The sequence below is a fragment of the Camelina sativa genome, chromosome 14 (genome assembly GCF_000633955.1).
Source record: "Camelina sativa cultivar DH55 chromosome 14, Cs, whole genome shotgun sequence".
Taxonomy (NCBI): Eukaryota; Viridiplantae; Streptophyta; class Magnoliopsida; order Brassicales; family Brassicaceae; genus Camelina; species Camelina sativa.
This window is the reverse complement of record NC_025698.1, coordinates 18221385-18243403: the sequence shown is the minus strand read 5'-3', so window position 1 is coordinate 18243403 and position 22019 is coordinate 18221385. Positions and strand designations below refer to the sequence as shown.

Genomic DNA, 22019 nt, shown 5'->3' with positions numbered 1-22019 from the left:
TTTAACTGATATGTTTTTTTTATCTTATTGATTTTGTACCATATAATCGGAGCCAACAGTTTAGCAAATTTACCAACAGGTTTGTTTACATAAATAAGCATAATAGATAATAATCGTGTCACACCACCCTTGATGAAAGTTCTCTCTACTTGATAAAAAAAAAATATAGATGTAACATCATGTGTAAATAAACGGCAAAAAAGTAACTATGGAACTAAGTTCATCGTTTGACACAAAAAAAAAAAGAACTAAGTTCATCAAGTAAGGTACCCTACCTTATCTCTCTTTTGTTTTGGTTTAACTTTTAATTCTATTCAGAGGTTCTCAAATTGATGTATTTCCAAGAATCCGAAGTTTAATCTAGAAAAAACAATTGAATTTTGTTACTTTTGGTTCGAGTTTATTCAGACCGAATTGGCAGTACCCCTTCATCATCTAGCCGGAACCGGAGAAATATGAAGACAAATCGGAGAATCAAGAAAGTATGTAACCGGATCAAATCGATGAATATTTCAAAAACGTATTGACAAGAACATGTTATAATGAATAAATAGAATAAAATTAAATTAAAGACAAGAAAAAAAAACCAAGAAAAATCAGAACAAAGTTTCTGATCTTGAAGCCAAGCTAGCGCACCAAGAACAAATCAAATCAAGAACGGACTATTGTCTCGAAGCAGTGAAGACCGTCGAACTCCACAGCGTACCTAGGAGTCTTCTTGATCACCGAACCCATGTTTTTGCTACTTGCGTTGTCCTCCTTTTGCGTTTGCGTTTGTGGTGCGGCGGCGGTGGCCGTAGTAGTAGTAGCATTAAACGAAGAAGCCATGAGGTTCTTACCCATGAGCTCTGCGAAAAGAGCGTCGAAGGCACTGAACATCGAATTCATGATCAGAACTATAATAATAAGAGAAGAGACTTTTTTTGAAATTTGTAGAGATAGTTTAGAATAGATCTTGGCCTTGGTGGTGAGTTTGTTTTAACTTTTAAGTTTACAATTTACAATGACGAGAAGAAAGAGTTCTGTTTATATAATATATATACAAACGAGACCGTGTTGAACAGAAAAGGAAAGCGTGAGGAATTTGACTTTGTGTGTGACTTTTTCTAATTTTCCAAGTTGCTACGTTAGGTATAACGCTTTCGATTTCACGCGATTTCACGCGCTAATAAAAAAAAAATATATATCCACACTACTACGATTTGGAAAAGAACCATCACGAAATCCAACTAAAAATTAATTTATGATCTACAAATACAGGATATTACATTATAAAATAAAATATTTATATAAAAAAAAGAATTATATTCATAATTAACGTTGTTTACCGCATCATCTCTTATATCAAACAATTAATTGTTAATATTTTATATTTTTTATAAATTTATCTTTTTATTTATATCATAAAAATAAAAAATAACATTTTTCACAAGAAAAATTTGAAACTAATATTTCTTTCCGTCTAAATTCTATATACTAGTTTACGGTTCAGAACTCTTTTTTAAGAAGAGTTAGTAAAGAACCATCAAACTTACATAGAAAAAAATAAAATTTGTAATCTTTCACCTATTTTTACAAGATGATTAACAGAGATATTATTATTACGAGGAATATATTTAATAATCAACGAAAAAATAAGTTTTTATAATACATAAAATTCTTCAGTTTTATTACAAATGCAGATCATGTTTCTGGATTTGAAGTCATAACAAGAAAATCTGAATAATCTGTTATAATGAAAATACTTGTCAAAGAAAGCGCTAATAAGTATTTTATCGCCAATAAAAAGTCTTCAGTTCAGTTTAAAACTGACATTTTTAACAAGTTTTGTTTTTAAAATAGTATTTTTAGCCAATTTTTCTTTTTTTGAGTTTTTATATTTTTTGTTTTCGTGCAAATCATGACAAGTTGCAAAAACTTGTGAGATAGAACATGTGACATCCGACAAAAAAACAAAGAACATGTGAAATGATTTGTATAAGTAGTTTGCACTTTTTTTTTTGTTTTCTCGAATGTAACGGTGACATAGAAATGCTACAAATTTACTTTACCGAAAGATGAGAAGGTTCTATAGTCTTCTAGGAGAGAATCAAATATCAAATTCAACAAAGTTATGCACAATTCGTTTCTTTACGTGTAAGTTGTGTACCTATCATCTAGTTTGAAACTTAAAGAAGTAGAGATGATTTTTTTTTTTTTCTTTTGCATTTGATGTAAGAAAATTTGGAGCGTGGATATCACGCGCTATATATGGTGAAGCTGCGAGCAGCCTGATCTTGGGGGTCCCGTCCAAGTTGGGGTTTAATTGAATCGTAGATAGACAATGGAATTGGATGGTCGGATTGAATCATATTTTGTTGTGTTCTTCTTGCCTTCTCGTAATTCGGGTGACACGTCTCGTTTTCCTTTTGCCTTTTGGTAATAGGTTTTGACCGAAGATTCAGACCTGCTAGTTGGAGATTCGAGTCCAACAGATTCAAACTGAGATCTGTAATAGATTTTAAACATGTCTTTACCAGTTGATTCTATAACCATATCCAAAACTTTCTAAAACTTCTGTTTTATAAACCTAAAAATATATTGGGTAAGTTTCTTATCTAATCATCTATCTTCGAGTTGGATGTTTGATTTTTTTTTAATCTTATACTCTTCTTTCAATTTCTCAATTTCTAATTGATTGTTTTGTTACAATTTTGTATTTTTTCTATTCGGTTACCCGAATTAACCAAGAAGAAAATAAATTTCGGTTCAATTCGGAATAGATTTCAAAGCAGAAAACCAAACCGATTAGCAACTAGACCTAATTTAGTTCGATTTGGCGTGATTTTTAATTTAGATAACCGAGAAACTTAAAAACCAAAAAAAAACCGAACTGATTAAATCGTAGTAACCGAATAGCTGGGGACCAAACAAATAGTTCTCTCTAGTTGTAAGTTGTTCATCAAATCAACCAGTAAGGTACCCTACTTTACCATGTCTAAATTTTTGTTTTGTTTTGGTTTTAATTAATTATACTTGTGTGGTAATAAGTTCGGCCCATTGGGCCATTAATGAAAGAACCATCCGATTTAACAATTCGGTGGCTTTCCGCTTAAACCCTATTCTAGGCATTCATTTCTGAGAGACTCTTTTGACCCGACTGAGAACTTTCTTCAATGGCGAAAACCCTAGCTCGCTCCACCGCGTCGCGCATCGCCAAACGCTTCTTCTCCACCTCCGGAGCCACCGCTCCTTCTCCTTCTTACCTCCTCTCCCGTCGTTCCACCGCAGCGATCTCCCATGCCGTCGGATTCGTCTCTTCCTTGAATCGTTTCACAACGGTTCGAACTCGCATGGACAGGTCCGGTGGATCGTACTCTCCGCTCAAATCCGGCTCCAATTTCAGCGACAGACCTCCCACTGAGATGGCGCCGTTGTTTCCTGGATGCGATTATGAGCATTGGCTGATTGTAATGGACAAACCTGGAGGCGAAAACGCCACGAAGCAGCAAATGATTGATTGCTATGTCCAAACCCTAGCTAAAATTCTCGGAAGGTTTAGGGTTTCGTTTCTAATTTTCGTCGAATCTTTGAAATTTCATGGAAGAAAACGTTTTAAGGAGTTAACTTTTTTGTTGTTGGTGATCAGTGAGGAAGAAGCTAAGAAGAAGATATACAATGTGTCGTGTGAAAGGTATTTTGGATTTGGCTGTGAGATCGATGAGGAGACATCGAACAAACTCGAAGGTAGTGTAATCTGAAAACACACCATTTTCATCTCTGGATCTTGTGTTTTGTGTTTAGGAGGACACGAGCGATGTAATGAATGGTTCTTGGTTCTTGTGTATGTGTGTGTTTCAGGACTTCCTGGTGTTCTCTTCATTCTACCTGACTCTTATGTTGATCAAGAAAACAAAGATTACGGAGGTGAGTTAAATGGAATGTTAACTCTGTTGTTACTTTGTTTGTGTTTGCTTTTAATACAAAGCCATGTTTCGAGTTCCAAGTTCTCTGTTTTGTTCTCTCCTGTGTCATAATCCATCAAGACTAAGCTTAGAACTAGGAGATATTTCAAAATTCTACTCTTTAGTTTAAGCATTAAAAACCTGATTTTGTTAATGTGTTTAACACTGCGGAAGAAGGATTCGAATTCCTGCACTCAACTAAGACATCAGAATCTTGTTTTGTACCACCTTTGTGTGTGTTCATGAGCTGTTCTTATAGGGTAGCCAAAACAATTTCCTGGTTCCAGCCTTAAGCTTCAGTCTGTTTGTTTGATAGAGTAGCTGTTTGTGAAGCTTGAGGGTTGAATCTTAAAACTAGGCTCTCGCTTTAGATGTTAACATATAAAAAGCCACCTTTGTGTGTGTTCCATTCCATGAGCTGTTCTAATAGGGTAGCCAAAACATTTTGATGTCCAGCCGTAAATGTCATCTTCGGTAACGAGCTTAAGTCTATTTGTTTGATAGAAGAAGCTGTTTGTGAAGCTTGAGGGTTAAATCTTGAAACTAGAGTCTATGTTTGATTATATTCTATGTTGTTGACAGAGGTTAACTTGTACTAAGCTCGCGTTGTAATTCAAACTCTTCATGTACGTATTGCAGCTGAGCTGTTTGAAAATGGAGAAATAGTCCAACGTCCTCCAGAGAGACAGAGAAAGATCACAGAGCTAACAACCCAGAGAAGCTCTGATAAACCAAAGTACCACGACAGGACCAGATACGCCCGAAGGAGAGAGAACATGCGTTGAAGTCAGAATCAAGAGAACATGCGCGTTGAATCTGATATCAGACTGTAGAACTTGTTGTCAAATGTTGGTGTGTGCAAGCAAACAGAGCTTGTTTCTGTTTTCTAGCTTTCATCATCTTTGTAGCTTTCGAGTTTATTAGAATTTGGATTGGAACTTTCATTGGCATATACATTATATATAGTTTGCCTCGTGAACGATGTCTATGTTTCATGAAAATAATTAGTTAAGTAATCTTACCCATTATTATGTGTAAATGATCTGGTTTAATTTTGAAACTGAATTAAAGAAAACGTCAACCAAACCTCCTTCGTAATTAGGGAACACCGGTTCTTTTCAATTATATTACTAAACCGGACTGAGAAGTTCAAACCGTCATTTTAACCGGTTTAGCGGTTCTATCCTAAAAACTCTCTTCCACTCAACAAACAAACTGTTTTAGGGTTGGGCCGTACGCCGTTTACAGAGTTACTCACGAAACAGAGAGGTACGGATTTCGATTTCATCCATGCCGATAACGAAAAGGTAAATCCCGTAACTGTTTCTTGGTGCCAGCAAATACCTCCTTAAGAGATTTTGATACTCGTGTTTGTTTTAATCTGTATTTGAATGATGCTCTTGTTTCAGTTATGCACAAGTTATGATCTATATGGTTTTCAGGATATACGAATCAGCAGGATCTGTAAATGATGAGAAACTCAAATATTCTCTTGCGTTATCTTTTAAATTGTCTTGGGAAGATTTTGTTTATGAGAGTATTATAAGTCACTGCATTTTGGTAAGCAGCTTGGAGTTTGCTTCCTAGACGAAGGTCATGTTCGTTTGGTGAATCAGATGCAATATCTGGATGTAAATGCTTATTGTTGTTCGTTTAGTAACAATTAGGAACTCATCTAGATACAATATCTGGATACATTTTAAAAACTCATCCAAAAAAAATTGAATTTCTGGATGAGATTTTTTAGAGAGTTTAAAAACTCATCCATAATTTGTAAAAGTCAAAATACCCCTATTTTAATTAAATAATTACAAAATATTTTTTTTTCAATTCTAATATATATACAACTCTAAAATTCCAATTCTTCACCTACCAACCTGCAAAATCTCATTTTTCTCTAAAACCGCAAAATCTCGTTTTCCCGCCAAAACAGCAAAATTACTTTTTCCCGCAAAAACGCAAAATTTCGCTTTTCTCGTCAAACCACAAAATCTTGTTTTCCTACCAGAAAACATGAAAACTCGTTTTCCCGCCAAAACTGCAAATTATGTTTTCCGTCAAAACCGCAAAGTTACGTTTCCCGTCAAAACCGCAAAATTAAGTTTTTCCGCCAAAACCGCAAAATTACGTTTTCCGTCAAAACAGCAAAGTTACGTTTCCCGCCAAACTTGCGGAATCTCGTTTTCCCGCCAAAACCGCAAAATCTCGTTTTCCCGCCAAATCCACAAAATCTCGTTTTCCCGCCAAAACCGCAAAATCTCGTTTTCTCGCCAAAACCGCAAAATCTCGTTTTCTCGCCAAAACCGCAAAATCTCGTTTTCCCGCCAAAACTGCAAAATTTCGTTTTCCCACCAAACTCGCAAAAACTTTTTTTCCCGCCAAAACCGCAAAATTATGTTTTCCCGCCAAAATCGCAAAATCTCGTTTTTCCGCCAAAATCACAAAATCTATTTTTCCGCCAAAACCGCAAAATTACGTTTTTCCGCAAAAAAATGTAAAATTTTATTTTCTCGCCAAACTCGCAAAATCTTGTTTTCCCGCCAAAATTGCTACCAAAAACACAAAATCTCATTTTTAAATATTTATTTAATATATAAATAAGCAAAAAAACATAAGTAAATTTAAACCACTAAAACATATTCAAGATAAAATAAAAGGCTTTTTGGTATTTTACATANCTTTTTTTCCCGCCAAAACCGCAAAATTATGTTTTCCCGCCAAAATCGCAAAATCTCGTTTTTCCGCCAAAATCACAAATTCTATTTTTCCGCCAAAACCGCAAAATTACGTTTTTCCGCAAAAAAATGTAAAATTTTATTTTCTCGCCAAACTCGCAAAATCTTGTTTTCCCGCCAAAATTGCTACCAAAAACACAAAATCTCATTTTTAAATATTTATTTAATATATAAATAAGCAAAAAAACATAAGTAAATTTAAACCACTAAAACATATTCAAGATAAAATAAAAGGCTTTTTGGTATTTTACATATATTGTTCGAGATACAGATATCAGATTACAAAACAAACATAATTGAATCGATATACAATTTATGGATACATGAACCAATAACACAAACGAACATCATCTAGATGTTGCATCCAGATACTGCGTCTTGATACTGTATCCAGATATTTTGTCTAGTTCACCAAACGAACAGCCTTGAAGTGACTTATAATAATCTCATGAATGGATTTTGCTACTCTTTAAAAAAGAGCAGTGAAGTGGATTCTTGGCTTTTTAGTATACACTAACATCTTTTGCCTTTAATGTGGAATGCTTTTGTGTTACCTTATGGTGGTACACTGTATTTTCTTGGGTAAGGGATTAGGGAGGAAGTGAGCCCCTTTCCTCAAGTGAAGGGGCTATAACAAACTAAATAAATCCCACGCATCTTCCACCTTACCAGCCTTGTGACCTCGCAAGGCTAGTAAAATGGAAGATGCTTGGGATTTATTTCGTAGTCACTCCTTTCTACATAATGTTGCCTAATGTTACAACATATACCAGGTCTCCGTAGGAACAGATTCTTTAGAACAATGATTCGCTATCGGTTTCTATGTCAACAACTTTATTTCTTTCTAAAGAAGTTGTAACTTTTTTTCATACATGTTATAAGTGAGTCGTCTTTACTCCGACTTCATGTGGAACAACGTTTTGAAATACCAAGTGATCAACCAAAGTCTGGGGTATCTGACCTTATCTTGAAACTTACTCCAAACATATACGGTGGTTGTAGAAGAAAGTCAAAACATTGTTTGAGACCTTATCTTGTTGTTGTTGAGTTTTGAAATTTCATACATTCTCGTATGTATTTGATGATACTGTTGGAAAAAAGAACTTTATTATAAGTCAAACAAACCCAAAGCTTATACATCTCTCTAAACCTCTCTTGTTCAAGCTCCTTTCTTACTCTACAGTTATTTCTTCTCTTTTGACTAGGCCTAGAAAGACCACTTCTCTATAGTCTATACCTGCTATATTTTTCCTGCTTTTGCTCTCTGTAACTATTAAAAGATTTTTGGAAAATGTTGAGACTTCGTTGACTTGTTATAATTCTCCACTTCTTGTAAACAAGGTTGGTTTCCATATTGTGATAACTCTCATTTGCTGATAGGTATTTCACGGTTCTGCTTAATATTAATGACTTCAGCTACTTTTTGTCAGCCCTTTTTTCAAAACTTTTAACAAAATTTTGGTAATAGTTATGTTTCTTCTGAATCTCGAGGCAGATAGATTTTGAGATGAAACAGGGTATTGGTCCATACCCTTATGGAAGAAGCAGCAGACATGCATGCAATCACAAACTTCCATTTATTAAGATTCTTCTCTCAACTCTCTCTACCATGCATGTGTATTATACCCTTGTATAAAAAAACGTCTCCATCTAACTAGAACAGAGAAGAAGCCCTCCACATCTTTTGGCCAGTGCTAGAGAATGGAACACATCTACCAATTCCAACACTGGCTCTTCTTCATAGTTCTTGGAATGTTTCTGTCTCTTTCTCTGTGTAAGTTCTTTCTTATCTATAATATCCATCTCTCTCTCTTTTCTTCTTCTTATCATACACCGATTCTTTTTTCGAGTTTTGTTAATGTTGCAGCTGTGAAGGCCACTGAATTGGAAGGTTCCAGTGATGAAAGAGGCATTGCTCTCAGTACAAGAACCTTCATTTCCATTTCCAAAAACCGCACCGCCCTTTCTAGAAAGCTTCTGCTCTCTCCTGGTACTACATAGACACACTGTTTGGCTTCTCATATCCATTAAGTTTTGTCTCTGTTTTTGTGTTTTAGAAAGCCCTTAAGACACATGTTGGCTTAACATATCAACTGAAAGATCAATATTACTGTTTTTATGTATAAAGAACCTAAAACGACACATCTTCATATACATTTTCAGACATTGGCGACGGGACCAACAGGATCGGACAAGATTGCTCAAAAGACGATATTGTTCTCTTTCAAGGCACAACAAACCCACTTCCAAGTGGAGTTCCTGCATACACAGTTGAGATCTTCAACGCCTGTGTCTCGGATTGCAATATCGCGGAGATCCACGTCAGTTGTGGCTGGTTCAGCTCAGTTAGACTGGTTAACCCTAGAGTTTTCAGGCGACTCTGCTATGATGATTGTCTGGTTAACGACGGTCAACCTCTTGGTCCTGGACAGACACTCTCCTTTCAGTATGCTAACAGCTTCTCTTACCCTCTCTCTGTTTCTTCAGTCTCTTGCTTCTAATTCTAGATAAATACCAAGTTTGGTAGTTTCCACTAGTTTGTATGCAAGCAAGACTCAGCTAATGATATATTTTTTTCGAACTGTGTTTCAATTTCATTAAACCAAGAATCTTGGGGATTGAATATTTGAATTTGTGTGTTTATAACTCTTTGTAAGCCAACTTGTGTCCGGTTTTGTTTACAACCAGACAGAGATACATGAAGAGAGAGAAGGATCAGGTTCTAATTATAATTTATTAACATTTCTATGATATTGAAAATAAGGAAAACATTAGAGTAATAATTTAAATTTATTATTCACGATTGGGAAACTAAATTATGAATTTATTTCGTATGGGACATCAAAAATCTCATCAAGACTAACACAGTCTAGATCCGGACCAAAGCCTCCAGGTTGAGTCATAGACGAAAATGTGAAGTTAAGTGGTTGTGCATAATCAACTCTTGTAGATTGTAGTAAGGAAGCATCATGCTGCATATGTTGGGGCGAGCCATTGAACCAGGAAGAGGGGAAAGTATTGCTACTAGGTATGATGACCGGTTCAAAACCATTGTACTGTAGCACTGATTGCGTAGGAGCTTGAACCAGCATGTGAGATTCATACTTATCATCATCAAATGGTTGTTGGAATTGGTCTCCAATAATATTAGATCCTGATGATTCTTCGAGTAAGCAGCTTTGAAGATAACGCATATACAATGAGACATCAGGATCCTCTTGAGCCGCCGACATTGAACTTGGAGGAACCGATGAGGTCCGGTTTATCGGCTCTGGTATAATCTTCTGATGGTTTTGAGGTAAACGCTCACATGATTCTAAACTCGTTAGTTTCTGAACAAGGCTCTTGAAGTCGTTCTTGTCTATGATGTACACTTGTGTCTGAGGTTGTGGTTGCGGTGGCTGATGAACGGCGTTAGATCTAGCGTGTAGTAAGTCGAAGTTACTCTTCCGCATGTTGTTCACTCTCGAGTAATCATTTCGTGGTCGCTGCTGATACATAGCTTTTTTTTTAGCAAAGAAGAAACTGTCACTAAAAATTTTACACACATTTACATTATATATATACAATATTTCCTTGTCATATACATCATGATTGATTTTAAATTCCTGATTTTTTGCACTTTTAGTTCTTGATTTATTTCAATAATAAAACGCATTCAAATTTAATACCTGTATCTCTCTACCTGTTTTCTATTTTTATTTCAGTTTAAGTGAAAGGTATTTAACTATTTATATATTTTTATAAAAAAATTTCTATTTTTCTGTCATTTTTACATGTTCTCTCCTTTATATATATATATATATATATATTTTATTTCTTTTTATAATTTTATTTTTGCATGAGTTTGTTTCCATTGATATCATGTAAAATATTTGTAGATTCATCAAACCCCTTAAACTCTTATTTTCTAGGATTTTATGCATTAAATACCTTTTTTTTTGCATATGATATCATTTTTAATACAAGAATTTGTTTCCATTTGACACTCAAAATATTAACCATCGAAAATCTTATCTTTTTTTGAATATTTTTATATAAATGAGTATTAATAGTAATAATACTAATATCGGAAGTATCTTAAGGTGATATGAATTATAACGTTTCGACAAAGTAGTTAACGGTGCTAATGAAAAAAGTGTGGGCATGCTATATTTTTGGTTTAGGTGTTTCAAGGAGAAAACTATGCGTTATCTATCAATCACTACACAAGTCTAGATGACGATTTATGTGTACGACGCCCGAGAAAGTAGAAGAGGCAAGAAGATCAGAAGATGAAATAGGGACCCCGTGGATCAATATAGCAAGAAAGGATGAATATAACCCGTGGTTGATGTTAGGTTCTCGTGCATAGCAAGAAATGATGTAAGCTACGTAGTGGTACAATGTCATAGTGAAGCAGAAGAGGATTGGTGTATAATAAGGAAGCAAACGAGTTGATTGGAGTTCCATTTTCTAGTCATTTCAACCCCTTTCATAGTACAAAGACACTAGTAACCTAAAGAGTAGAGTGAAGAAGAGTTATCTATATCTTGGACTAGAGTTTGGGAAAAGCCCATACGGTGATGATGGGAAAACAAGACCAGAAGATGCAGGATGCTGACGATTAGAGCCCGGACCAAGAATTCCAGGTTGACCCATGGATGAGAATGTTGAGCCTCTTGTAGGAGTGGGTAATATCCCACGACCGTTGAATCTTGGACTTGGAGTGTGAAGACTATTATTATATATCTGCTGTGGCGGACTGTTGAACCTAGGAGGAGTAGGCAAAATGGGCTTGTCGCGTGCAGCACCACTGAACCGTGGCGAATGATGATTATGTGATTGTGGTGGTTGGTGCGGTTGAGCTTGACTTTTCCACTGTGAGTGCGGTTGATACTCATGAGATGACTGCATTTGGTTTCCAATAGGTCCTGAATCTCCTAGTGAGCTTTGAAGACAGTGCATATACACCGAGACAGGGGACTCAACTGTTTTGGACAACAATTGTTCTCCATGATGCATATAAGGCTGCATTGGTGGTCTCACAAGTAACTCATGAGTTGGTTGAGCCGCAACACGAGGTGGATCATGGGTTAGAGCCGGTGGCCTAATTTTCCGGAATGGAGTATTCTGCTGAGGATGAGCTAAATTGTCACGCGATGGAGTTAGCTGTTGAACAACAACGCTTCTAAAGTCATTCTCACCAACTATGTTGTAAACTTGTGGTCGCGGTTGAGGCCTTGCCGAAGCGATACCAATACCATATGAGAAATCGGGTTGGTGTAAAGGAATCTTCTTTATGTTCTTTCCAATCTTATTCACACCTAACTGATCATTATTCCAAGACCTATCCATCTCACAAATTCTGATCTAAAACCACAATGTCTGAAAGACTGAAACTCAAGCTGAGGAACAAAGTACGCAACACAAACAGGATCCGAAGATCATCCTAAATCAGCTAAAGACTCACTCTTTCACACCTTTGAACCTTAAAACTAGTGAATCTAGGCATCTAGCCGTCACCCTTTACCCAAATATGCATCTAAAACCGAATCAGCAAGTGTTCACAACTCTTAAACATCTATAATCGAACGCGCTAACAATCAAATTCACGCCTTTTTCACCTGAGGAAAAATCGAATCACAAAGATCTGATTTTTAGGTCAAATCGCTCAGTTAAACTCAGTGTAGAGAGAAAGAGAAAGAGACGAATTGAAGAAAAAAGCTCTTAATTTTTTTTTTTTTTTTTTATCAAATGGAGGTTTTAGTGAAATGGTTCATTAAAAAAGAAAAGGAAATGGGGTGAGAGAGGCTCGAACTCTCGACCTCAGGATCACTCAGTAGCTATGAGACCTACGCGCTAGCCAACTGCGCCACCACCCCATTTTGTTAGTTGAGTTCACTCATAATCTATTCATACAAAAATGATCTTCCAAGATCTTCTTCGTCAAGATGCCTCTTTTTTTCATCAATTTTTAGACAGAAAACTCATAAACAACCACTCTCTCTCTCTCTCTCTCGTTCATATGCTCCAAAGCAGAGGAACCGAATCGCTACTTTAGTATCTTTTGTTCACCTGAGAGGCACACATAACAGTTGAAAGGTATGACCTTTATTGATTTTGGTTTTCGTTTTCATGATTCTTCTCTTATTGTAAATCAATCACTGAGATTTGTAGTTTATGGGGTTTAGCCCTCTTTAACCTAATCATCGATAGGGTATCAAACTTCTCTGTTTCCTCAACTTGAAAGCAAAGAAAAGACAAAAAAACACAGTCTTTACTGTATAGATTTGCTAATTTTGGTTGATTGCTATTCTAACGAATCTAGTGAAAAAAGTTTACATTTTTGTGTGTGTTTTGTTTTGTGCCTTAAGCTTGTGGAATTAATCTCCTAGGGTTTTATAGAGTTAAAAGATTCGTCCTTTAAATGCATTACCTTTTTAAGATTGCTTATAGTAATCAGTTTTTTTTTGGTGAAGGTTTTGAGTAAAAATGGGAATTGTAGGAGAGATGAGTAATGGTTTGAGCATTGATGAGAAAGAAGGGTTGATAGACAAAGATGAAGTCATGATTCGTCGGATGAAGAACAGAGAAAGACAACGTAGGTACAGAGCGAGGAAGAGGATGAGGGAAGAAGCGGGTATAGATGGGAGTCTCTCGTTTGAGACAATGGGACAACTGGAAGAAGAAGAAGAAGAAGAGGAGGAGGAGCTAGAGTTTAATGGACCTAGTGGTGGTTGTTATGTTGACAACTTTGTGCGGCGTGTTTACTGCGATAGAGATTGGAAAAAAGAAGCTAGAAGAGCTCATTTGATTGTGAACAAGGCTCAAGATGGTTCTTGTGAGTTGGTTAAACGGAAGATAAGGAGGCATCAAAGAGATTGGAAAGCTGATGCTAGAAAGAAGAAATCTTGATTTCTTGAGGAATCGTCAGGTTGCTAGAGGGATCTTGCAAGGGTGATTGAGGAATAGAGAAATGCCACAAACAAAGCAGATTTGAGATTACAAATTTTTTTTCAATATTTCTATTTTTGTAGAAATTGGAAATGATCTAGCAAAAGTAGAGTGATTTGCTCTTTCTTGTCTGTGAGTGTTTTGTATTCGAAAGATCCATGTAGTATACGAAGGTTTTATCATGTGTGTTGTGTTTTATTGATTAGCCATGACGAAACATTATCACACTGAGATTAAAGAAAACTGTATATAAAAAGTGAGAAACTAAACATTACAAGTACATGTCATAAACTGTTCTCACAGTATTTATAGAGGTTTTAATGTATTTTTTTTTTATCACAGATAATTGTTTATTTTTAGTTAATTACTAAAAAGCAAAAGTAATTAAGTAAAATGATGATACTTAAGAATAGTAATGACCAAAAAAACAGAAATGATCATGTATATTTTTGACATCTAATTGTTTATTTTTTACTTATACTCTTGTGTTTTGCTTAACTTGTAATCGATAGTTTCTAAAAACTTCTAAACCTATATTTTCATTACTATATTTCCATCTTCTACAAAACATCTTACCACCAGATGTCGTTAATCAGATCAAGAATAAAAGTTTAACATTCTGGCGAATACTTTGGTGATTGTCTCCACTCTCCACAATATTCACTTGCACATGAAAAACATCCGCTGCACACACAAGTTAGAGATTTCTTTAAAGCATCTTTACGTAAATAGAGACGTGTTTACGTAAATACTCTCAAGTCTCAATATTTACAACATCAAATCCTATCAAGTTAACAAGGATTGGCATAGACTAGGCTATTATTATGATTTTTATCAGTTACCGACGTTACCGTATTGGGTCGTCTCTGAAGTTGTTTCATTGAAGAACTTTAACATCACAAACTGTAAAAAGCTCTCTATACCTTTTAGAAGCTATAGGCAATTTGAGTAAATTGGAATACCGTTGATGGTGAAGATAATGTACATCTAAATACCTTTGATAACACTGAGTCACTGACACATATTACCTGCTCATGTCATATACACGTTACCTGAAGATACAACAATAATCATAGCCCTAAAGATAAGATATTTACAATTTTTAGATATTTACAATTTAGATATTTCATGGCAGCTACGAATTTGTTTAAAGAATTTATATCTGTAATTTTTGGTATTAATGCTAAGTATTTATACAATTTCAAACTTTTAACATAAATTACAAAATTATACTAGTAACACAAAAGACTGGAAATTTATTAAAGGATAACGATCACAACAATAGAGCAAGCACAGATGCAACTAGGCTTGTATTAACAAGCGTCAATTCATCTATAACTTGATAACATGTAAATGTAGAACCCACATTTTAAACAGATTAGTTAAAACTTGGCATCTTACTAAGTAATAGATAGATAGATTCATGTCTTATATATTCAGTTGAATGAAAATGTTGTCTTATTTTTCCACGAACCAAATAAAAGATCTTAGATCTCTAAAGAAACTTAGAACCTCTAAACATCATATGATTAGATGTGTACAACATATATAGACACAGTACAGTACATATAATTCAGAGAGAGATTTTAGAGATCAAACGTTGGAATTTCAGAAGACCAACCATGTGAAGCTTGATACAACATCCTTGGCAACAAGTATCTGTAAGGATCACTCTCTCTTTTTACTTTTAAATAGGCAAGACGTTGTTCAACCTCATACTTTACTTGCAAGTAAAGCTCTTGTGCCTTGTCTTTGTCTTTCAACTCTTTCTCCTTACCTGCCATGAAATAAGAAAACCCGCCATCATTGAGGTCAGTGATTTGATGTAGAGACTAGAGAGGATACATTTAGATTATATGCGTATATAGTATATACCTGCTGTTTCTATTGGTTTGCCAAAGTAATAGTAGAACCTCCCTGGATTCTTAGGTACAACTCCTGGGATGCAGATATCTTGGTTTCCCAATTCGCTCTCGTCTCTTTCCCTGACATTCAAAATCAGTGTTCATATAACTTGAAAGATTACGAGAACAATCTATATAAAAATAGTGTGTAATATGATACACCTTATGTTGCCAGTGTCCTTTGTAGCCTTTTCAACTAAATCCTTCAAGATAGGGATTTCCCTTTGATCATTGGAATCCAGGACAAGCTGAGTATCATTCAAAGTTATAGAGTTATCGTCATTTTGAATACAGAGACACTGCTTCTGCCTCTTGCTAACGTGTAAACATATAGGAGGCAGAATAGAGAGTAGAGAAAGCTTACTTGGCAGATGTCGTCTACTCCAACAACACCAAAAGGAACGATTTTGGCTTCAAATATAGATGCAACTCTCACAAACTCAGATCGTTGTGGCCAAAACAGCTTGTATTCTTCACCCTGCAAAGTCACTCTATACATTAAAAGCCTCTAAAATAAATCAAAATTTCCAAGAAAGCAGAAACCGTGTGAAAACTATATACATAACCTTTGTATGTAACTTCACGGACACCTCCGAGATACAAAAGCACATGAGCCTTTTCACGCAGTAGTTTGTAGATACTGAAACTAGAGACTGGAACTCCACCCATTATTTTATATTTGTCAAACATCTGCGTGTCGACTAATGAGTCTTGGAGATTCTTGAAAACCATCGGATGTATCAAACCCCGCAGGTGGATATTCCTCTCTTTCATGATTTGAGTTACCATTGTAATCAAATCAAATCCCATTAGCATGTGATAGCCAACGTACAGAACAGGTCCCTCTAAAGGTAATCCTTCGAGGCTCCTTACAAGTGTTCCGTCTTCTAGAGTTGATAAAGTACCATCCACTAACAATCTGCACTACAGAATTTATCATTCCGTATTCAGTATAACTTTTTTACGTAGTAGTCTGATTTTTTTTGCTAAACAGAGAGAAAAACTAAAGATAAGTCTCTCAGAGCAATTAGTGGGGCAGTTTCTCACCGGTCATCGTCTATTTGTTGTTTTAACTCATATGTGGTAGGCATAATGTAATCCGTAATGTGATCATGAGACTTCCCACGACGATAAAAACAAGTACACTTGATGGGTTTAGCCAGATCTACGCCGTCCTCCTAACGTGAGACACGTAAAAGAGATAGTTGAAGTGTAACTAGTATCAATACTTGATCAGAAGAATCATCACCTTGATGGGACTCTAGCTCCACCGTGTGTAAACTTAATTGGCGGACACAAGGCTTTAATTTCTTCTTCTCCACGTACATGTTTCAAACATATCCCCCCATTTGTGTTGAACCCCTAAGGTTGTTATATGGTCAATAATGTCTCTCCCTCACGACGTAACTACTTACTTGCTTACGATTTGTCTCTCTCCTAGGGTTAATGTGTCACGAGAGACATTGTAGACCATATGTACAAAACAAATCAGTGATCATGGACCATTTGTAGTAAGTTACTACTAGTAACTAACACATAATTACTCATATATATATATATATACACGTTTACACATTGGGGAGATACAACAACAACGATACAGACACTCAAGAATAGAGCAAAAGAAACTTGTTGCTCTATTTTTAAGTTCTTTCTTACCAAAAAGGAACTAAAATCTATAAAACTACTGAACCCGCTAAAGCAAATTTAATTATGATTTGATCCCATAACTTTTCTAAACTCTCAAAACACACCCTTTTTAACCGATTTTTGAAATCAAACTAGCTCGGAGCTGTTCTTGCGTATAGATCCTAAATCCCATCTTCACCGTCGCTTGTTGAATCATCAGATCGTTAACCACCGACATGCTCGCGTGGTTCACCTCAAGCTCCAAATCCATCAACGCCGCCATCAACCTCGCCGCGGGATGATTCCTCTTACTAGATTCAACTCGAATCATCGCGTCCCAACCAATTATCTTGACTTCAATCTCCATCCCCACCGGTTTGATCGAAGAACACGTCGACGACGACACATCTCCACAACCAGCGCTAGCTTTTCTTCCGGCGAGCTCTAGTTTCACTTCCTCGAGCTGGTTCTTGATCTGTAGTTTCTCTGACTCTGTTTTCACCACCTTCGATTTGAGCTCGTTGATGTAAGCGATGGCGTCGCCGAGCAGTGAAGCTTTGTCCATCTTAGAAACGTTTGGTACGACCGCTCGTAACGCGTAGAAACGCTGGTTTAGCTTCTCGCGTCTTTGTCTCTCTGCTTCGACGTGATTGAGTGGCTCTTCTCTACCGTTCGCTGGCTTTCTCCCTCGTTTCTTGGGACGTTTCTCCATCGCTACTTCTTTCACGACGGAGGCTTCGAGATCAGAGTGATCTGATTCTCCGGTGGTTTTGTCTCCAAAGGATAGGACTTTGTTTTCGTTCGGTGACTTTTTTCTTTTGTTTTCGAGTTGTGTTTGACCCGAATAAGAACTCGGATCCGGGTTTCCGGAGCCCCGTTTACCGTCGTCGCCGAAGCTTAATATCTCGCCGGATCTTGGTTTCACCAAAGTGGAACTCGACGTCGAGAAGTTAAGTTCTCGGGAGAAATTGTTACTGAATTTCGGATTCTGGGTCTGAGAATGAACCGGACTTGGAGTCGGATCCGGGTTCGGGTTTTCAGTTATTGTGCTCGAGCTACCGTTTTCGAACTGTATAGACTTTGAAAAAAGCTGGGAGCTAGAACTCGGAGCTCCGTTACCCGGTTCGTTAGATCCAGGTGCTCCAATCGGGTCATTAATCCACATAGAGGGGTCGTTTTCGCCTTGATCCGGGTCAAGGTTCCAATTAAGACCCGATAAATCTCCAGCTCCGCCGTCGAAGTTGAATAGAACCCGAACCTTGTTAATAAGATCCGAACTCTGTCGGATCTGCTCCGTTGACCCGACTTCCACAACTCCGTTCGCCGAAGGAATACACGCAATAGTCTGCATCCCGAATACACCACCTTGCTTCGCCCGCTCACAACCCGACCCAGACAACTGATCCGACCCGGAAACCCAAACCGCGTTGCCCGTGGAAAACGCTCTGCCCGCCAAACCCGCGCCGCAAGCGAAGCTCTGAGTCATCGAAACCAAGAAAAACCACTCCGTATCCGTCACCTCCTCATCAACGGCGTCATCGGACGGAGCAACACCGCCGGAGATCAACGAATTAAGCTCACGCAACACCTTTTTACGGTACTCCTGATCCGCCGGAGTAGAAAACGGCGGCGAACTCGATCTCTGCCTCGGCTTTGCTTTATCCTCTTCACCTTTGTAATAACCATCTCCCCATCCGAGCACGGAGGCGCCGGAGAAATCGTAAGACGGCTGCCAGAAAATAGCGTAGGTCCAGCCTTCGTTTGTTCCTTCAATCAAAGCTTGTAAACGTTGCTGGAGTGTCTCCTGGTTGAATCCCGCCGGTGCCGGAATATCCATCGCTGTCGCCGGAGCTGACGTCGTCGCGGTCGTGGTTGTTGTCGTCGTCGTGGCCATTGGCCATAAGGTCGAGATATCGGAGGAGCTTATGAAAGCTTCCATCATAGAAGCGTTGTCGTCGGTGGTCCAAAGATTCATCGTTGGTTGTAGCCGGTAATCAGTCATTCCATAAACCGGTGACCGGTAAAAAACACGTTTTTATTGAGAGAGAGAGAGAGAGTGTGTGTTAGAGAGAGAGAGATGAGAAAGTCTTCGTAATGGAGAAAAAAAGGAGTGCGTCTGCGATTATTATATGTGTAACCGATCTTGAGGGTGAATAGGTCATTTTCATGTCGGGGATATTACGTGGAGTGTTGTGATTGGGTCACGTAGATGGTTGTAGTAGAGAGAGAGAAGCTTCGGTGAACTCACCATCCCGATTTAACCCCATCGGCTGTTGGATCGACGCGGTAAGAGTTAAGACCAGAAGTGAGTGAGATCGTACGGTTGCTGTTGGCACGTGTGATGCACGCTCTGTTGATGATTTTAACTGATTGCTTCTTTTATAACCAAAAGAGTGAACTGTGACTGTGAGTGCTCAGTGGAAATGCACTTTACAATAACTTTACAACATTGTTAGTTTGTTTTTAGTTTTAAAATTATTTCTCCATTTAAATTTTTATTGTTTTCTATATGTCAATTTTTAGAATTCTACTCTTACTTAAATTTTAATTAAGGGTTCATATTTTTAACACAAGGTCATATTTTTTGAAAATAAATTGAGATATGAAGAATGTTTTATATATATATATTTTTGAAAAACACTAAATAAAAATCATTCAGGGGTACCAGATCATCAAGTGTATAATTTTGTAATCTCAATGATCAAAATACACACTACTTGTCCTAGTTTAATTATTTTTGAGATTTACATATCTGTATAACGTGATCCGTGGCTAATTTATAAAACAAAAAATTGGGTTGTCTCTATTATTATTTTTCTGTGTATGTATGTTTGTCATATGTCAAAAGGGTGAAATGCAAGGGAGATCGAATCTCAATCTCCCAAAAATGATTCTTGTCTCCTTAACTAATTAATTTGTTGACGAATACAAAACAAAATTACTAATTTATTTCTTTATTTGACCAACGCTATATTATTTAGCACATGCTTTACGAAAGGACGAAACTTTTTATATTATTATTAGTTACATTCACATTTCACGATGAACACATGCTAACCGAGTTATATATATTGTATTGTTTTATTTACAATATTAAAAGTTGAACAATAATTCAAGGATTAGGTGAGTGAATAACATAAATCATTTNGTTGAGTGGCTCTTCTCTACCGTTCGCTGGCTTTCTTCCTCGTTTCTTGGGACGTTTCTCTACCGCTACTTCTTTCACGACGGAGGCTTCGAGATCGGAGTGATCTGATTCTCCGGTGGTTTTGTCTCCGAAGGATAGGACTTTGTCTTCGTTCGGTGACTTTTTTCTTTTGTTTTCGAATTGGGTTTGACCCGAATAAGAACTCGGATCCGGGTTTCCGGAGCCCCGTTTACCGTCGTCGCCGAAGCTTAATATCTCTCCGGATCTTGGTTTCACCAAAGTGGAACTCGACGTCGAGAAGTTAAGTTCTCGGGAGAAATTGTTACTGAATTTCGGATTCTGGGTCTGAGAGTGAACCGGACTCGGAGTCGGATCCGGATTCGGGTTTTCGGTTATTGTACTCGAGCTACCGTTCTCGAACTGTATAGACTTTGAAAAAAGCTGGGAGCTAGAACTTGGAGCTCCGTTACCCGGTTCGTTTGACCCAGGTGCTCCAATCGGGTCATTAATCCACATAGACGGGTCGTTTTCGCCTTGATCCGGGTCAAGATTCCAGTCAAGACCCGATAAATCTCCAGCTCCGCCGTCCAAGTTGAATAGAACCCGAACCTTGTTAATAAGATCCGAACTCTGTCGGATCTGCTCCGTTGACCCGACTTCCACAACTCCGTTCGCCGAAGGAATACACGCAATAGTCTGCATCCCGAATACACCACCTTGCTTCGCCCGCTCACAACCCGACCCAGACAACTGATCCGACCCGGAAACCCAAACCGCGTTGCCCGTGGAAAACGCTCTGCCCGCCAAACCCGCGCCGCAAGCGAAGCTCTGAGTCATCGAAACCAAGAAAAACCACTCCGTATCCGTCACCTCCTCATCAACGGCGTCATCGGACGGAGCAACACCGCCGGAGATCAACGAATTAAGCTCACGCAACACCTTTTTACGGTACTCCTGATCCGCCGGAGTAGAAAACGGCGGCGAACTCGATCTCTGCCTCGGCTTTGCTTTATCCTCTTCACCTTTGTAATAACCATCTCCCCATCCGAGCACGGAGGCGCCGGAGAAATCGTAAGACGGCTGCCAGAAAATAGCGTAGGTCCAGCCTTCGTTTGTTCCTTCAATCAAAGCTTGTAAACGTTGCTGGAGTGTCTCCTGGTTGAATCCCGCCGGTGCCGGAATATCCATCGCTGTCGCCGGAGCTGACGTCGTCGCGGTCGTGGTTGTTGTCGTCGTCGTGGCCATTGGCCATAAGGTCGAGATATCGGAGGAGCTTATGAAAGCTTCCATCATAGAAGCGTTGTCGTCGGTGGTCCAAAGATTCATCGTTGGTTGTAGCCGGTAATCAGTCATTCCATAAACCGGTGACCGGTAAAAAACACGTTTTTATTGAGAGAGAGAGAGAGAGTGTGTGTTAGAGAGAGAGAGATGAGAAAGTCTTCGTAATGGAGAAAAAAAGGAGTGCGTCTGCGATTATTATATGTGTAACCGATCTTGAGGGTGAATAGGTCATTTTCATGTCGGGGATATTACGTGGAGTGTTGTGATTGGGTCACGTAGATGGTTGTAGTAGAGAGAGAGAAGCTTCGGTGAACTCACCATCCCGATTTAACCCCATCGGCTGTTGGATCGACGCGGTAAGAGTTAAGACCAGAAGTGAGTGAGATCGTACGGTTGCTGTTGGCACGTGTGATGCACGCTCTGTTGATGATTTTAACTGATT

The 22019-nt window shown here is 37.8% G+C and overlaps 8 protein-coding genes and 1 non-coding gene across 11 annotated transcripts; 3 read left to right on the top strand and 6 right to left on the bottom strand.

The window, feature by feature from the left end:
* LOC109128775 lies at nt 475–1012 on the bottom strand. Its single transcript, XM_019235725.1, has one exon. It carries the CDS (start codon nt 886–888, stop codon nt 652–654), a length of 237 nt encoding a protein of 78 aa, XP_019091270.1. The 5' UTR covers nt 889–1012; the 3' UTR covers nt 475–651.
* Nucleotides 3090–4969, top strand: LOC104741884 (multiple organellar RNA editing factor 5, mitochondrial). Its single transcript, XM_010462811.2, has 4 exons — nt 3090–3535; nt 3629–3726; nt 3841–3906; nt 4584–4969. The coding sequence occupies exons 1-4, from the start codon at nt 3156–3158 to the stop codon at nt 4727–4729; spliced, it is 690 nt and encodes a 229-aa protein (XP_010461113.1). The 5' UTR covers nt 3090–3155; the 3' UTR covers nt 4730–4969.
* Nucleotides 8278–9287, top strand: LOC104741883 (TPD1 protein homolog 1-like). Its single transcript, XM_010462810.2, has 3 exons — nt 8278–8453; nt 8547–8669; nt 8843–9287. Exons 1-3 carry the CDS (start codon nt 8381–8383, stop codon nt 9178–9180), a joined length of 534 nt encoding a protein of 177 aa, XP_010461112.1. The 5' UTR covers nt 8278–8380; the 3' UTR covers nt 9181–9287.
* Nucleotides 9496–10342, bottom strand: LOC104743741 (VQ motif-containing protein 5-like). The gene has a single exon (XM_010464789.1). It carries the CDS (start codon nt 10177–10179, stop codon nt 9496–9498), a length of 684 nt encoding a protein of 227 aa, XP_010463091.1. The 5' UTR covers nt 10180–10342.
* On the bottom strand, nt 11074–12393 carry LOC104741879 (protein HAIKU1-like). Its single transcript, XM_010462804.1, has one exon. It carries the CDS (start codon nt 12014–12016, stop codon nt 11201–11203), a length of 816 nt encoding a protein of 271 aa, XP_010461106.1. The 5' UTR covers nt 12017–12393; the 3' UTR covers nt 11074–11200.
* Nucleotides 12459–12543, bottom strand: TRNAM-CAU. The gene is given in 2 exon segments: nt 12459–12494; nt 12506–12543. It is a non-coding gene; the product is annotated as a tRNA-Met (tRNA).
* On the top strand, nt 12625–13840 carry LOC104741880. Of its 2 annotated transcripts, none has more exons than XM_010462806.2 (2): nt 12625–12763; nt 13167–13840. In XM_010462806.2, the coding sequence occupies exon 2, from the start codon at nt 13172–13174 to the stop codon at nt 13574–13576; it is 405 nt and encodes a 134-aa protein (XP_010461108.1). In that variant the 5' UTR covers nt 12625–12763; nt 13167–13171; the 3' UTR covers nt 13577–13840. The 2 variants fall into 2 exon arrangements, with proteins under 2 accessions (XP_010461108.1, XP_010461107.1); XM_010462805.2 differs by having other exon boundaries at nt 12631–12763; nt 13141–13840.
* LOC104741881 (acyltransferase-like protein At3g26840, chloroplastic) lies at nt 15036–16847 on the bottom strand. Its single transcript, XM_019235537.1, has 7 exons — nt 16749–16847; nt 16567–16697; nt 16086–16438; nt 15884–16008; nt 15682–15767; nt 15491–15600; nt 15036–15392 (listed from the first exon to the last, which is right to left on the bottom strand). The coding sequence occupies exons 1-7, from the start codon at nt 16845–16847 to the stop codon at nt 15202–15204; spliced, it is 1095 nt and encodes a 364-aa protein (XP_019091082.1). The 3' UTR covers nt 15036–15201.
* Nucleotides 17043–21751, bottom strand: LOC104741882 (transcription factor MYC2-like). 2 transcript variants are annotated; one of them, XM_010464788.2, is made up of 2 exons: nt 20297–21751; nt 17043–17797 (listed from the first exon to the last, which is right to left on the bottom strand). In XM_010464788.2, exons 1-2 carry the CDS (start codon nt 21647–21649, stop codon nt 17279–17281), a joined length of 1872 nt encoding a protein of 623 aa, XP_010463090.2. In that variant the 5' UTR covers nt 21650–21751; the 3' UTR covers nt 17043–17278. The 2 variants fall into 2 exon arrangements, with proteins under 2 accessions (XP_010463090.2, XP_010461111.1); XM_010462809.2 differs by lacking the exon at nt 20297–21751 and having other exon boundaries at nt 17043–19252.